Genomic DNA, 15150 nt, shown 5'->3' with positions numbered 1-15150 from the left:
TGCCCATCCAGGAAGCCTAACTGTGTCCTTGTTGCTGGTGCTGGGGGCTCCGACTCGCGTGTACAACAGAAGGAAGCACTGCCTGGTCCTGCGCCAGCCTCAGTCCCTGCCGTGCCCACCCACCGCTGCAGCCACTGTCAGCCCACCTCATCCAGGGCCTTCCCCTTTTTTGCTGACCCTGCACTTTACCAAGCATGGCGTCTTTCCCCAGGGACTGATGCCTTCTGACAGCACGAACAAAGTGCTTGAGATGAAATCTAGCCATCCTTGCTTCTTCCAAGCATTCCGGCCCTAGATCAGTTCTTCCAAGCATTCCGGCTCCAGGATCAGTTCTTTCTTTTGGCCGCGCACGGTATGTTTAATCTTCTTCACCAATGCCGCAACTCAACCTGCTTCCCCACACGGGCTCTTCTGCGAGTTACCACACCCTTGGTGCATAAGCAGGAACATTGAGTCAGTGGATGTGCAAGATTGATGGGCCACACACCTCCCTTCCAGCAGTTTGCTGGGGTGGTCTTGGGGCCCCTGCTACCTTTCCATCGGCTTAAATGTGGCTGTTTTGGGAAACAGGCGTCTTGATTGCTGGCAGGTCCCAAGGGCTGTTTTCAGGAAGCAGATGGAAGACCAGAGGGGATCCTTATCGCCAGGCCCCTGGCTCCTGTGCAGGGGCTCCGGGCGGTCCGGGCTGGGGCCCCCGGCGGTCCGGGCTGGGGCCCCGCCCTCCACCTGGGGGGTGCCCTCCTGCACCGCGCCACTAGGTGGTGCTCTTCCGCCGTCAAGGGGGCGTGTTAAAGGGACCATCACCTGGGCACTTCTGGGCAGGCTTCCAGGGGCACGTGGGGGCCCCCAGCATGTCCCAGGCACGAGGGGACCCCTGTCATGTCCCGGGCAGGGTGCCCCTGTGTGGCGTCCTCTGGTCCAGGGGGCACACTGGCTGAGTGTCCCTCTGCTGAGGACAGGCCAGTCGCGGCCGCGCACACGGCTGACTGGGGGGAAGTTCAGCTCTGGTTTGAGCACTTGCAGGGCCTCCTTGGCCACCTGCAGATCAGCTTTACGCAGCGGGGTCCCTCCGTCCCCTGGGCCCCCCGTCTCCGGAAGCTCCAGTTTCCAGCGCAAACCAGGCGTTGGTTGCTTTGGCTGCAGCACTTCTGGAGCCGTTGTCTCCTCAGCCGAGGAGAGGCCCCGGGGTGTCCACCCAGCTGCTCGGCTGAGTCCGGGCGGCCGGCCAGCCCTCCCCGGGGCGCCTCGTTTTCCGCCTGCGAGCCAGAATCGCTGGTGCAGCAGTGCGGTCGTCTCCCGGGGTCTGCCCGGGTCAGGGGCCCGCTCGATGGCTCTCGCCCCTGCCCCCAGTCCCCGCCTTCTCCCTGCCAGTCTTGTCCTTGTGCCACCCCAGCCCTCGGGCTCACACGCTGCATCTTGTCATTGCCCAAACCTTGCCCTCAGCCCCGGGGCCCTGTCGTTCCTCTGACGTGGGCCCACGCTCCCGCAGGTCCCCAGTCCTGGGGCCTCGAGGCCCCTGAGGCAACCCTCCACGGCCCTCACCTCCACTCCGCCCCCACTCTGCTGGCCCTGGCCCGTGGTCTGGGCTCGAGCCCCTCTCTCCCGCACCCCTGCCGTGAGCCCCTCTCTCCCGCACCCCTGCCTTGTACTCTGGCCTCCCACCTGGTCGCCATCACACATCCGGCCCCGCCCCTCCACTCCCCGCCCAGCCCCTCCTCGTGTGCCTCACAGGGCCGTGTGGGGGGCAGGGCCTGTAGTCACGAGGGTGGGGCCCTCAGTCCCAGGGAGGGTCTGAGTGCACTGTCTGCGGCCGGCAGGGGCAGGAGAGGGTGCGGCTGGCCGGGTAGGGAACCCTTCCCCCTGGGGCCGTGGGTCTCACAAGAGCAGCAGGCCTGCGGCTTCGCCTGCGGGTCCCCGGAGGCCGCCCCCCAGAGGAGGCCCAGGTACCCGGATCCTCGGGGGTGTTACACTTGTGTTGCCCGGCCCCGCCCAGCCTGGCATCTCCTAGCCCGGCTTCGCCCCTGCCGCAGGCTGGTGCCTGGTCCGTGTGCCCGCTCCGCCAGCACCGCCCGTGCTGTTGATGAGCCCCGGCTGACCCGGGACCGCGTCTTCTCTGTTTCGCCCACAGTTCAGAACGGACGCATCCGCTTCCGGGACTGGCGAGAGGAGCAGCCGCAGAGGGCCACGCGGCCGGGGCGCAGGCGGGGGCGGGGCGTCGAGACCTTCAAAACCCGCCCCTGCTGGTTCTTCACGTACCACCCCGATGGCTGTGCCCTGCCGGCCGCCAGCTGCCTGTTCGCCCACGGCCCCGAGGAGCTGCGGGCCGCCCCGAGGGCCCGGAGGCCCGCCCCGCCCCCGGAGGCCTGACCGAGAGGAGGCCGCTGCCTCCCGGGTGCGGCGTCGCCTGCTGGCTGCGGCCCGCCGTTCCCCGCGCTGCCTGGCACCAGGCCCGTGCAGCCCGCTCTCACTCCTGGGCCCCGAGGTCGTCCTTTCCAGGTTATCCACGTTTAAAAACATGGGGTCTGTCACAGACAGACACTTTGGTGAAATACAGTGGAGATCAAGTGCTAGAAAGCTTCAACGAGAGGCAGGCTTCGGAAGACACAGGAAGACGTCCGTGTCCACCAGCAGAGGAGTGGGTGCCGCTCGGCCAGAGACTGGGTTCTGATTCTGAGACACCGTGGGTGACCCTTGAGACCTGGTGTTGAGTGACATTAGTCAGACACATAGGACCCCTTTCATCGGGACTAGGCCCTTGAAGGGACAGAAGATGCCTGTTGGCCCAGGTACCAGTCAGAGCGTCTGGAGCCTGGGAAGTTTTGAAAACAGTGGTGAGGCTCACGATGTCTGTGCCGAGAGGCCTGGGCCGCACGCTGGAGAGCGACTGAGACGGCCACCTGTCCGTGGTGTGGATTTCACCACAGTCTAGGACAAGCCGCTTTTATTACAGGACTAAACTGCAGGCATAAAGTCCCTGTCCAGTTGCCACGGCTGTCAACGTGTCCTTGATTGCAGTGTGCCATGGCTTGCAGATGTCCTGGTCCGTGGGCCTCCTGGGATTCTCCTAGAGCAGCGGGTGCAGCGTCGGGATGACCTTTGGTCCTTGGGCGCTGACAGAGCGTGGCTTGGGCTGAGGGCCGGAGCCGTGGGCACCGGGGTCAGCTCCAGTCCCCGTCAGCTCCTCGTCCCCCGGTGCTGCTGGGACAGACGCCACCCGGGGCTCCGGCAGGTCTGTCTCCCGGGGCAGGGGCCCCGAGGCTGAGTCCGGGGGGTGGGCTCTGGGGGCTCGGCAAAGGCCGTGGTTTCTCCCTTCTGTGTTGCCTTGGTGGTCGTCACGTGGCATCTGCCTCACCTCGGGCGCGACTGGTTTTTGACACACCCTGCACTGATGCACCCTCGTTAATGGGAGAAGGCAAACGTCGCACGTGGGATTGAGCCGCGGCTCCCTGACCCCACGCGCAGCGGGACCAGGCCCCGCCCGGCCCTACACCGTCCTCAGTCGCTGCCATGTTGCCCCACAGACACTGGGTCGGGATGTACAGCACGTGTTCTGGGGAAAGGGCTCAGTCCGCAGCAGCTGCCGAGGCCAGTGGTAGCCTTGAGAGATGGGTGGAGGTCGGAAGCAGAGGGGTCTTTCCTGGGAACAAGGACACTAGGACGTGGGTGGCTTTCCTGCTAGGGCTTCTGGGAGGGAAGCTTTAACTTCAGGAGGTGGTTTCCCAGCCGTGTGAAAAGTCAGACCAAGAAGACGGTTGTAAGTTCCTTCCGTCGCATATCGTCCTATGTTTCTTTAACCTTCTGAGTCTCACGCTTCTGTACGACTGGCCGGAGGGTCGCGGAGGGAAAGGGTAGAGACGTGAAGGAGAGTGGGGTGTGCTCCCCGTTCCCTCTGATAACCCCGGCATAGCACCAGCGAGTCCAGAGGGGTTTGGCCAGCCGCCCATGGGTCCCAGGCTGTGAACAGAAAGCCGTTGAGTATTCTGGGGAGACTGACGGGCGTGGGAGCACAGGAGAGAGACCCATCTTTGGAAGAGGAGCAGTGATTCGAGGATGTGGATGAATCCTGTGAGTGAACTCACCCCTGTTTGCAAATGCTCAAGGAACGGACAAAGCTGACACTTGAAGCACACTCAGCCGCTGCCATTCATTGTTTCCCTCACGTGATACTCGGTAACACTGCAGAGAGGACAGTGACATCCAGCACACGAAACCAAGGCCAAGGTGTGAACTGACTGACTGCTGTTACACGGCAGGCAAGCATCAAAGCACTGATTTAACCCAGGCCTGCCCGACTCCCGAGACCAGGCCTGTTCAGTGTGCTGCCCGTCTCAGGTGGGTGCCTGGCCATCCTGGTGTGTAGCCTGAGACAGCTGCGCCGGCTCCTGTGAGTGCAGATGGGTCTCGGAGTCCGTCGGAGAGGGGGCCCTTCCAGCTCCAGGCTGGAAGCACCAAGAAGACAGACTCTTGCTCACCACTGAATCCCTAGTGTCTGTAGTGGGCCTGGCCCGTAACAGGTGCTCAGTGAATGTCTGCGGGATGAATAGATGAATGTGTGCATCTGTGGGGATGTAGTATCTACTTATCCATTCATTTACCCACCCACGCAGGCACCCTACCTGCCCACCCATCAGTCCGTCCAGCCACCCACCTACCCACCTTTCCATCCATCTGCCTACCTACCTATCAGCCCCCCCCCCAGGCACCCGCCTACACAGCTGCCCATCAGTCTGTCAATCCACCCATCCTTTCATCTGTCCCTTCTCCTGTCTACCTGGAGGACTTGCCTCTGGGACAGTTTCCAATGTCTCTTGATTGATGGTTCATCTAGAAAATTATTTAAAACCCACTTCTATCTGGCAGTGACCATGGTCTGGCCGGAGCCCTGTGAGGCCCCTCTCCTCCCCCATATCTGGGTGGGGACACAGGAAACTGGGAGCAGGGCAGGGCATTTGGGAGGGAGACGCGGTGTCCCCTGGCCTTGGGGTGCAGTGGGAGGCATGTCTCCAGCCCTTCCCCCTCCTGCCCCAGCCCTGACGAGGGTCTGGTGAGGCTGCAGGGTCCTGCCCATTCTGAACCTCTGAGTCATCAGATCCCAGAGGCCATGAGGATCTGTGGGTACAGCTCTGACCCCTCATGACTGGGGGGGGGGAGGGATGACATTCCAGGACCGGCCCCGCAGGGCCGTGGCTGGGGGTCAGACACCTGGCTTCACACCTCGCCCCCCCACCTGCCCTCACTCGGGGGGGACTCGGTGCAGCAGCACACGGTCCCTCCAGTGTCGTCAGAAGGGGGGTGCGTTGTAGCTGCAGCTTCTGGGGAGTTAGGGGGGACCCTGCAGGGTCTACCATCAGCCCAGCGGTGGGAGCAGAGCAGGACTAAGGGTCGAGCGCCCTGCCCCGTCCAGCGCCTTTGCCTGGGAGCCTGGCAGCACCCCCTGCTGGCATCCAGCCCTTGGGCCGTGAGCTCGCCGGGTCCCCTCAAGCCCCTGGGACGGCCCCGGGAGGCCACGTCAGCGGCAGGCCCAGGGGGAGCCGGCTGGGCTGCAGAGGGCGGGCCCCAGGGGCTCTGTCCTCGCCTCGGCGGGGAAGGGAAAGGGACTTCCAGGAACTGATTCCTGGAGCCTTGCACTGGGCGTGCCCTCTGCTGTGCTGGCGCTGCCCTGGCCGTGGCCGGGTGTGAGGGTGGAGGGCGTGGGCCCTGCGCCCGGGGCCCATCAGCACTCCGGCCCAGTGAGGAGCCCAGCGTCCCTGGACACGGTCCTGGCCCCTTCAGGCACCCCACCCGTCTGACAGGCAGGGCAGGACAAGTGGCGAGGGACCCCAGCCCTCCTGGCTGTCTCCACTGACGGCGTGGCCCCTGCTGTAGTGTGTGCCCAACGCCCTGCTTCCTGTCCTAGTGTCGGCCCAGCTGGGAGCAGGGCGCCCCGTGGGTCTCAGGGGCTCTCTGCAGAATCTGGAGCCCAGAGGAGGGGGCTCGGCAGGTGCTTGTGGGGTGGGAGGACCCCCTTCCTGACCACAAGGCAGCTCCATGCAAAATCCCAATTAATGCTTTAAAAGTGTGTGTGTGTGTGTATAACGTGCACATGTGTACCTGTGTGTGCACTGTATGCACACGTGTGGGCGTGCACATGTGTAGGGTTACATGTATGTGCAGTGTGCATCCCTGTACGTGCACATGTTCATATGTGGATGTCTGTGTGCATGTGTGTATATGTGTTGAGTATCTTGTGTGTGCATGTGTGTGTGGAGGGTGTTTACATGTGTGTAAATGTAGGTGTGGGTTTGTATATGTGTGTGGGTGTATATGCATGTGTGTATGTGGGTATCTTGTGTGAATGTGTGGATGTGTGTATACATGTGAGTATCTTGTGTGTACATGTGTGTTTGTGGGTGTCTGCATGTGTATACACGTATGTGGGGGGCACTGGGCACCCATCCACCACTCACTGCGTGGTCTTGGGGGGCTTCCTGGAGGAAGTGTTTCCCACGGCTCAGTGAGGGCGCTCAGGAACCAGGGTGCTTTGGGGCCGGAGGGGGAGAGGCAGAGGGCGGCTTAGAAGTGGGGCAGCAGGAGGACACGTGGGAAAAGGCTCAGGAATCTGCTGCTCAGGAAATATTTCTGGAAGGTTCAGCAGGGCAGCTGTGGAATCTCAGCTATTCCAAGTTCAAGGGCCAGGGCCGCCTCCAGGGAGCCCCTGGCCTGGGCTCCGCCTCTTGGGCAGGCTGTCGCTGGAGGGGGGAGCGGGAGGGGAGAGGTGTGGGAGGACACTGCGGGCCTGGGTTACGTGAGGCCAGAGCAAGGCTCAGAGGGAAGCCGTTGGGCTGGACCCGCCCATGCCCCTGCTCAGCTGTGGTCGGTGGCCCAGGAGGGCCCTGCAGGCTCACCGCCCATTTCTGTGGAATAAATAAGCACATTCCAGGGACGAGGCAGTGACCTGAGGCGCTGCAAGGTCTGCCCTGCACTCGGCGGAGGGGCGGGCGGGCCGTGCGCCCCACAGGCTGGTCTCAGGGAAGAGCGGGGGGCGGGGGGCATGGCAAGTCAGTGCCACCGAGCCAGGGCAGAGACCTGGGCGGCTCGGAGATTACGGGCCCTGGCCACAGGGATCACCACGAGTTGCAATCCACTCCCTGGCAACTGGTTTGGTTTGAGCTTTCTGATCACTGGGGTGGGCAAGGAGGAGCCCTGGGGGCCCAGTGGTTAGGCACTTGCCTGCTGACCCAGAGGTCGGCGGTGTGAACCCTCCAGCTGCCCCGTGGGAGAAGGGCTGTGGCAGTACAGACGGGGCACAATCGCTGGGGGACCAGCGGGCTCCAACTCCATAACCTCAGGGCAGTGTTCAGTGTCAACATGGCCTTACGCTGCTCGTAGTAGCCACAGTCACATACGAATCCCGCCCTGCAACCACATCCCCAGGATCATAAAACCAAGACAGACGGCTCACAGGACAGGCACCCACAGTCCTCAGATCCCGAGCCAAGGAAGAGGCCCCGTGAGAGAAGGGAACGTGAATGTACTGCTTAGGGGCGACTCCCGACACAGGTCGTTCCGGAGGCGTCTTCCCGCCCACTGCCCGTGGTCGGTGTGAGCCAGCTTAGGAAGCTGCGCACCTGCCCTCCTAGTTTACGACCCGACGAACTGAGGTGGCTGATCCAGGGTGAGAGCAAGGCTCGAACCGAGAGCAAACAGCGAGCACACCGCGCTGAAGGTCGTGGATCCGCGTTGGAACATGGACGCCACCTGAGAGAGAGACGCGCGCACCTGGCCTGTAGGAAGCTGACGTCTGTTATTAGGGGTTTAGCACAGCCTTGTTCTGCTTCCCGACTTTCACAAAGGGTCAGGGTTTTATGTGTAGCTGCCTGCATAAGGTCTTGACATCTGGTGTCCCACGGCCTTAAAACTCCCGCATGACCTTCTCGGGGTCCAAACGGCTTTGGTGGTCTTCTGGGGAGGCAGTATGCTCTGGAGCGTAGCTGTAAGCCAGCCGTTGAACACAGCTCCTGGGAAACGCCGTTCCTGCCCCTTCCTTCTGCTTTTTGCTGGAGCTGAGGCGTGATGGCTGGAGCTGGAGCCGCCGTCTGCAGCCGGGAGGTGACCTTGGCAGTGGGGCCACTCTACAGAGAGTGGCACAGAATGGTGGCGCCTTGGTTCCTGATGACCACGCACTGCCCCTGCACGGCTTCCCTTAGGACCTCTGTGGGGGGACACGGAACCCCTATCTTTCAGCCACACGTTGGGGTTTTCTGTCACATGTGGCTGGGCTGAATCCCGGTTGGTGTCGCACGTTAACTTGAAAACCGAGGTTCGGGTGGGTGATAACTTTCTGCTCGGTGAAGCGCCTAGCTGAGGAAGCCACTGTCTCTGGGAAGGAGGGGGCAGCGCACAGCCGGGGGCCGCTGTCCCCGACGGGGAAAGACGAGTGAGCCTGTCTGTGGCTCTCGGGAGACTATGAGTTATGCGGGGCTTCCGGGAGGTGGCCGTGGCCCAGCAGCGGGGCTTGGCGCGGTGAGTCACAGTTCCCGTCCCTCAGAGTGTGGTGGGCGCAGTGACGGGTGCGGGGCTGCCGGGGCCCGTGGAGGGCATGCCACCCAGAGAGGGGAAGGGTCTGCAGAGGTTTCCTAGAAGTCGGAGCCAGGCTGCTGAGTTGGAGGGGAGTGGGGACAGTACTCTGGCCAGAGGGAACAGCACAGGCAAAGATCTAAGGTTAAGAGGAAGAATATTTTAAATAACTTCTTGTTGAAAATGAACCCATCAGAACGTACCCCCAGCCACCACCTCTGCACGGACCGAGTGACGTTACTGCTGTTCGTCAGGTTGTGCCTCCACGCTCACCCACCTCTTCCAGATCGCGCCTCCCCGTGAACGGAAACGCGCTGCCCCGGAAGCGGCCGCCTGACCTTTCAAGCTGCTGCTGTCAGCTCGGTCCCATGGAGGAAGATCTCACAGGGACACGCCGCTGCGGGCAGGCGCCCTGCTCCGGTCACACGACGGCTTCCCTTGAAGAAGACATCGGGGGAATGGCTTGCTTTAGCGTTTAGGGTTTAGAGTGAGCTCCTCATTCCTGGAGGTATCCAAGCAAAAATTGACGTCCCAGGAGATGGCAGGTGCAGAGGGTGGATGGGGAGCAGGAGGAGGGGCCGGGAGGAGCCCCGTGGCGGAGGCCGGGAGGGCGTGGTGCCTGGGCGGGAGAGAAAGGCGAGTGTTTGGGGGGTGAGGGGATGGTGAGGGGGTGACGAGGAGCGGTGAGTTGGGGGGGAGGCCGGGGGTGTTTGAACAGGCCGAGCCGTCAGCTGAGGTCAGGAGAATGAGGTCCCAGAGTGAAGCCCCCGGTGAGGTTATCCTGGGGGGTCCACGCAGCTGAGGGCGTGAGCTGGTCTCCACGGGACCTCAGCTCCCTGACGAGGGTGGTCTCCAGAAACTTAGACAGTCTGAGCCTGGCCTGTGAGTGGTGAGATCTGTCTCATGAGTTACGTGGTAAGGGCCGCCTCCAGGTGGTGAACAGGACTGGGGGGCAGCTTCCCGGGGGTCCGGGAGCTCACTCCCCACTCTCCCAGCGGTGCCCCTGCTGTGAGCAAGCCTGGGTCCGAGCCACTGCCCCTGCGTCGGCCCCCAGAGCGGATGCCTGGTGCACGTTTGTTGACCCGGACGCTCACCCCAGTGACCCCTGGGGCCACGGCGCTGACCGCCAAGCAGGGCCTCCATCCCGTTTCCTCCTGGGCTGTGGGGAGGGACCGGGGTGCACGGCTAGTGGATCCGCCTGCGGCCCGCAGCCCTGTCTGTGACACCAGTGCCTCAGGGAGCCAGGTGCAGGCCCGGGCGCCACGCGGCCGCCATCGGCTGCCTGCATCAGCCTCCTTCCTGCCAGGGCCCCGGCTCCTTCCCGAGCTGTCATGCGTCCAGCATGGTCTCGGCCAGCAGGTGGCCAGCAGTGAGGCATCATACGCTTCTCCAGCGGCCGGGCCGTGGTGCCAGGCTCGGAGACCACATGTCCATCTGAGCGCCGGCCCTTGGCTCTGGCCGCCCTGGCTGCAGCCTGTCAGCACCGGCAGCCGCTCTTCCTGTGAGCCTGGCATGGCCGGGAGAGGGCTGATCACAGTCCAGTGATAATGAGTGGGTCACCCTGGTCACTGGGTGGAGCAAGGACACCCGAGGGGGGCAGCTGGCAGGACTGGGGAGGGTTGTCAGGGACACGACGACGAGGCTGGCTGTGCTGGCTGGTGACTCCCCATGACGGTCGGGCCAGATGGTCTGGCTTCATGTGTGGGGGGAGGGGAGACAAGGGAGCCCTGGGAGTTGGCACTCTGTCTTCTGGGGCTTCCGGGGCGTGGAGCGGCAGGGACCAGCTCACAGGCGCAGGGAGGGGCGGTGGGGTCCCCGCTAGGGGTGGGGGTCAGGCCCCAGAGGGTCACTGCTGAGGTTCCTTACAGCGCAGGGCATGGAAGTGAGTGTCAGGGATGACTGTAAGGCAGTAGGGAGTGGTGGGGACTGAGGCTGGCCAGAGAGTGCCTGCGGTGCCCACGGGCAGGGGTTCTGCTTGGTCAGTTTGCTAAAGCCGGGTAACAAAGCAGCCCAAGCCTGTGACTTCAGATAACTTGCTCTCAATTGATTAAGGGTTGGGGCCACTGGTCGTATGTCAGTGTGTCACATTGTGTTTAATCGACTAAGGGTTGGGGCCACCGGTCGACCGTCAGTGTGTCACACTGTGGTGGCTTGCATGGCACCGGGATGGTGGTAGCTGTACAGCAGTACTTCAGGTGCCAGCAGGTCGCACGTGGTGGACAGGCTTCAGCAGAGATCAAAGACTAAGACGCACTTGGGAGGACGACGTGGTGACCTGCTTCTAAACAGAAGTGTTCACTGAAAACCTTATGAATAGAAGGGAAACACTGTCTGATGTCAGGCTGGCAGATGAGCCCCTCAGGTGGGAAGGCCCTCAAGGTACGCCTGGGGAGGAGCTGGCTCCCCAAAGCGAGTCGATGTTAATGACGTGGACGGAGGAAAGCTTTCAAGACTTCATTTGCTGAAGGGGAACAAGTCAAAATGGGAATAAACAGCTGCCAAATCCATTAATAATTGAAACGTGGAATGTACAAAGTACCAAGCTGGGGAAATTGGAAGGTGTCAAAAATGAAATGGCGGAATTTCTTCCAAGACAGATCTGTCAGCCCTGCTGACAGTCCGTGGTGCTTTCAGTATCCTTCACTGTCCTGGTTCCCAGTGCCGCTCTGACAGGAATACACCACAAATGGGACGGCCTTAACAAACAGGAGTTTATTCTCACAATTTGGAGGCTTTAAGTCCAAGTTCAAAGTGCCAGGCTCTAGGCTGGGGGAAGGCCCCTCAACCTTGGGGTCCAGCTCTGCCTGCTGCTCCTGGCCCACTGAAGCTGGAGGCTTTTCTTCACTCAGACAGCTGCTGGCTGCTGAGGCTGAGAAGCCCCGAGGTTGACAAGTAAAAAGGCACAGTCCCGATGTTACCAAACCACACAACAGGGCATTAACTTAAGTCCATTGTAAGTCTCAAGGTCGGCAGAGCACGGAGGGCTGCTGAACAACCACACGGCTACATGTAGGGTGCAAGTGTGTCACAGGCTAGAGACCATTCCCCAAAGCTTCTCCTTATATACAGGAAGCAGACCCCATCCCAAAGGCAGCTACTCAGCTGCTCCCAGTAGATTCCACCATGGAGTTGATTACCAGTCTCATCATGGGGAATACTACCTTCAGCTGCCCAGCCACTCAACCAGACCCTCCCAAGTTGACACAGAAACGTAACCATCACATTCACCAACACCACAATTCAAAGGCATCAACTTTTCTTCAGTCTTCCTGATTCACTGTCCAGCTCTCACATGCCTATGAGACAATTGAAAATACCATGGCTTGGGTTAGGTAACTGTGGTGGTTATGTTTGTGCATCACCTTGGCTGGGCCTGGTTGAGTGGCTGGGCAGCTGGTGGTAGTTATTCCCCAGGATGAGACTGGCAATCAACTCCATTGTGGATCTACCACAAGCAGCTGAGTAGCTGCCTTTGGGATGTGGTCTGCTTCCTGTATACAAGGAGAAGCCTTGGGAATGGTCTCTAGCATATGGCACACTTGGACACTGCATGTAGCCTTGTCATTGCTAAGCAGCCTGCTATGCTCTGCCGACCTGGGGACTTACACTGGACTTAAGTTAATGGCCTGCTGTGTGCTTTGGTAAAATCAGGACTGTGCCTTTTTACTTGTCAACCTTGGGGCTTCTCAGCCTCAGCAGCCAGCAGCTGTCTGAGTGAAGAGAAGCCTCTAGCTCCAGTGGCCGAGAGCAGGAGGCAGAGCTGGATCCCAAGGTCAAGGGGCTTTCCCCCAGTCCCTAGAGCCTGGCACTTTGAACTTGGACTTAAAGCCTCCCAACTGTAAGAGAACAAACTCCTGTTTGTTAAGGCCATCCCATTGGTGGTATATTCCTGTCAGAGTGGCACTAGGGAACCAGAACACTCACCTTCGTCTTCAAGGAGACATCTTTGCTCTTCATCCCTTGAAAGAGGTCTCTTGCAGCAGATTTGCCCAGGGCTATATGTTGTCTGATGTCTACTGCTGCTTCCATGGGTGTTAACTGTGGAACCAAGTGATGTGAAATGTTTGACAAAATCAATCTTTTCTCCATTAATCATTGGTCCCGTTGGAAGGACATTTTATTTGTGTTGAGGTGTAATCCATACTGAAGATGGTAGTCTTTGATCTTCATCAGTAAGTGCTTCAAGTCATCCTCACTTTCAGCAGCAAGGTCGTGTCATCTGCACATCACAGGCTGTTAATGAGTCTTCTTCCAGTCCTGCTGCCACATTCGTCTTCATATAGTCCAGCCTCTCAGATTATTTGCTCAGCATACAGATTGAGTAAGTGTGGGGAAAGGATACAGTCCTGACGCACTCCCTTCCTGATTTTAAACCAGGCAGTGTCCTCTCCTCCGTCCATGTCATTAACATCAACTCGGCTTTGAGCCAGCTCTCCCCCAGTGGTATCTGGAGAGCCTTTCCACCTGAGGGGCTCATCTGCCAGCCCTACATCAGACAGTGTTTCCCTTCTATTCATAAGGTTTTCAGTGTACACTTTTGTTTAGAAGTAGGTCACCACGTCGTCCTTCCAAGTGCATGTTAGTCTTCGAGCTCTGCTGAAGCCTGTCCACCACGTGCGACCTGCTAGAAGCAAGGAAGCAGAGGCAGGGACCCAGGAAAGACTGGGGACCCAGGCCATGTTCCTCCCAAGTGGCGGGAAAGAGGCAGTGATCTATGTAAGGGGAGGGTGGGGAGGGTGGAGAGGTTTTGAACAGCTAAAGGAGACAAACTTGTCTGTCAGTCTGTCCTGCTGTGGTGGCGTGTTGCTGTGAGGCTTGAGGCTGTGCCACTGGTGTCTCAAACCCAGCAGGGTTGCACATGGTGCACAGGTTTCAACAGCTTACAGACTGAGACAGACCAGGAAGAAGGAGGAGGCCATCCACTTCACAAAGAATTGGCCAGGAAAAACCTTATGAATAGCATAGAAACACTGTCTGATACATTACTGTGCAACTTTATGAATAGCCTGGAAACATTGTCTGACACAGTGCAGGAGGATGAGCCACTTAGGTTGGAAGGCTCTCAAAACAGGGCCAGGAAAGAGCTGCACCATCAGAGTAGAACCAGCCTTAATGATAAGGATAAAGTGAAGCTTTTGAGACCTCCACGTGCTGACATGGCACAACTCAAATTCAGGGGAAACAGCTGCAAACATCCATTAACAATCGGAACATGGAATGTGTGAAGCATAAATCTAGGAAAACTGGAAGTTGTCAAAAAGGAAATGGAACACATAAAGATTGGTATCCTAGGCATTAGGATGGACCTAATGAAATGGACCAGTTTTGGCCATTTTGAATCAGACAACCATTTGATCTACTATGCCTGGAATGACAGTTTGAAGAAGAATGGTGTGGCATTCATCATCACAAAGGATGTTTCAAGATCTGTCCTGAAGTACAATGCTGTCAGTGATAGGATAATATCCGTACGGCTGCAAGGAAGACCCGTTAATACTACTATTATTCAAATTTATGCACTAACCACCAAAGCCAAAAATGAGAAATATGAATATTTTAATCAACTTCTGCAGTCTGAAATTGACCAAACATTGCAGTCAGGATGTGTTAATTATCAATGGTGACTGGAATGCAAAAGTTGGAAACGAAGAATCACCAGTAGTTGGAAAATTTAGCCTTGGTGACAGAAATGATGGTCGAAATCACATGATAGAATTTTGCAAGACCAATGACTTATTCATTGCAAATACCTTTTTTCAGCAACACAAACGGTGGCTGTACACATGGACTTTGCCAGATGGAGTACACAGGCATCAGATTGACTACATCTGTGGTAAGAGGTGATGGAAAAGTTCAATATCTTCAGCCAAAACCAGGCCAGGAGCTGATTGTGGAACAGACCATCAACTGTTCACATGCAAGTTCAACTTGAAATTGAAGACAATTAAAACAAGTCCACAAGAGCCCAAATATGACCTTCAATATATCCCTTCTGAATTTAGAGACCATCTAAAGAATAGATTTGATGCATTGATCACCAGTGACCGAAAACCAGAAGAATTGTGGGATGACATCAATAGCATCATCCATGAAGAAAGCAAGAGGTCACTAAAAAGATAAGAAAAGAAGAGAAGACCAACATGGATCACAGAAGAGACTCTGAAACTTGCCCTTGAGCAGAGAGTAGCTAAAGCAAATGGAAGAAATGACAAGATAAAAGAGCTGAACGAAGATTCCAAAGAGCAGCTCGAGCAGACAAAGCCAATTACTATAATGAAATGTGAAAAGACTTGGAGTTGGAAAACCAAAAGGGAAGAACACGTTCAGCATTTCTAAATCTGAAAGAACTGAAGAAAATGTAAACCTCGAGTTGCAATATTGAGAGATTCTATGGGCAAAATATTGAATGATGCAGGAAACATCAAGAGAAGAAGATGGCAGGAATACACAGAGTCACTGTACCAAAAGGAACTGGTCGATCTTCATCCATTTCAGGAGGTGGCATATGATCTAGAACCAATGGTACTGAAGGAGGAAGTCAAAGCTGCAATGAAAGAATTGGTGAAGAACAAGGCTCCGAGAATTGACGGAATA

At 58.2% G+C, this 15150-nt stretch overlaps 1 protein-coding gene across 1 annotated transcript in view; it reads left to right on the top strand.

Annotated features, from left to right (window-relative positions):
* TRMT44 (tRNA methyltransferase 44 homolog) overlaps positions 1-2367 on the top strand; it is a 41160-nt gene extending 38793 nt beyond the window's left edge. The window contains exon 8 of the mRNA XM_007958199.1: positions 2129-2367. Within this exon, the coding sequence (XP_007956390.1) occupies positions 2129-2367 (239 nt within the window). The remainder of the gene's footprint in view (positions 1-2128) is intronic.
* Positions 2368-15150: the final 12783 nt, after the last annotated feature.

The sequence above is a fragment of the Orycteropus afer genome, unplaced genomic scaffold, assembly GCF_000298275.1.
Source record: "Orycteropus afer afer isolate SDZICR_OR568_19922 unplaced genomic scaffold, OryAfe1.0 scaffold00871, whole genome shotgun sequence".
NCBI classification, from domain to species: Eukaryota; Metazoa; Chordata; class Mammalia; order Tubulidentata; family Orycteropodidae; genus Orycteropus; species Orycteropus afer.
Note: the sequence above shows the minus strand (reverse complement) of the source record. Positions and strands in the feature narration are given on the sequence as shown.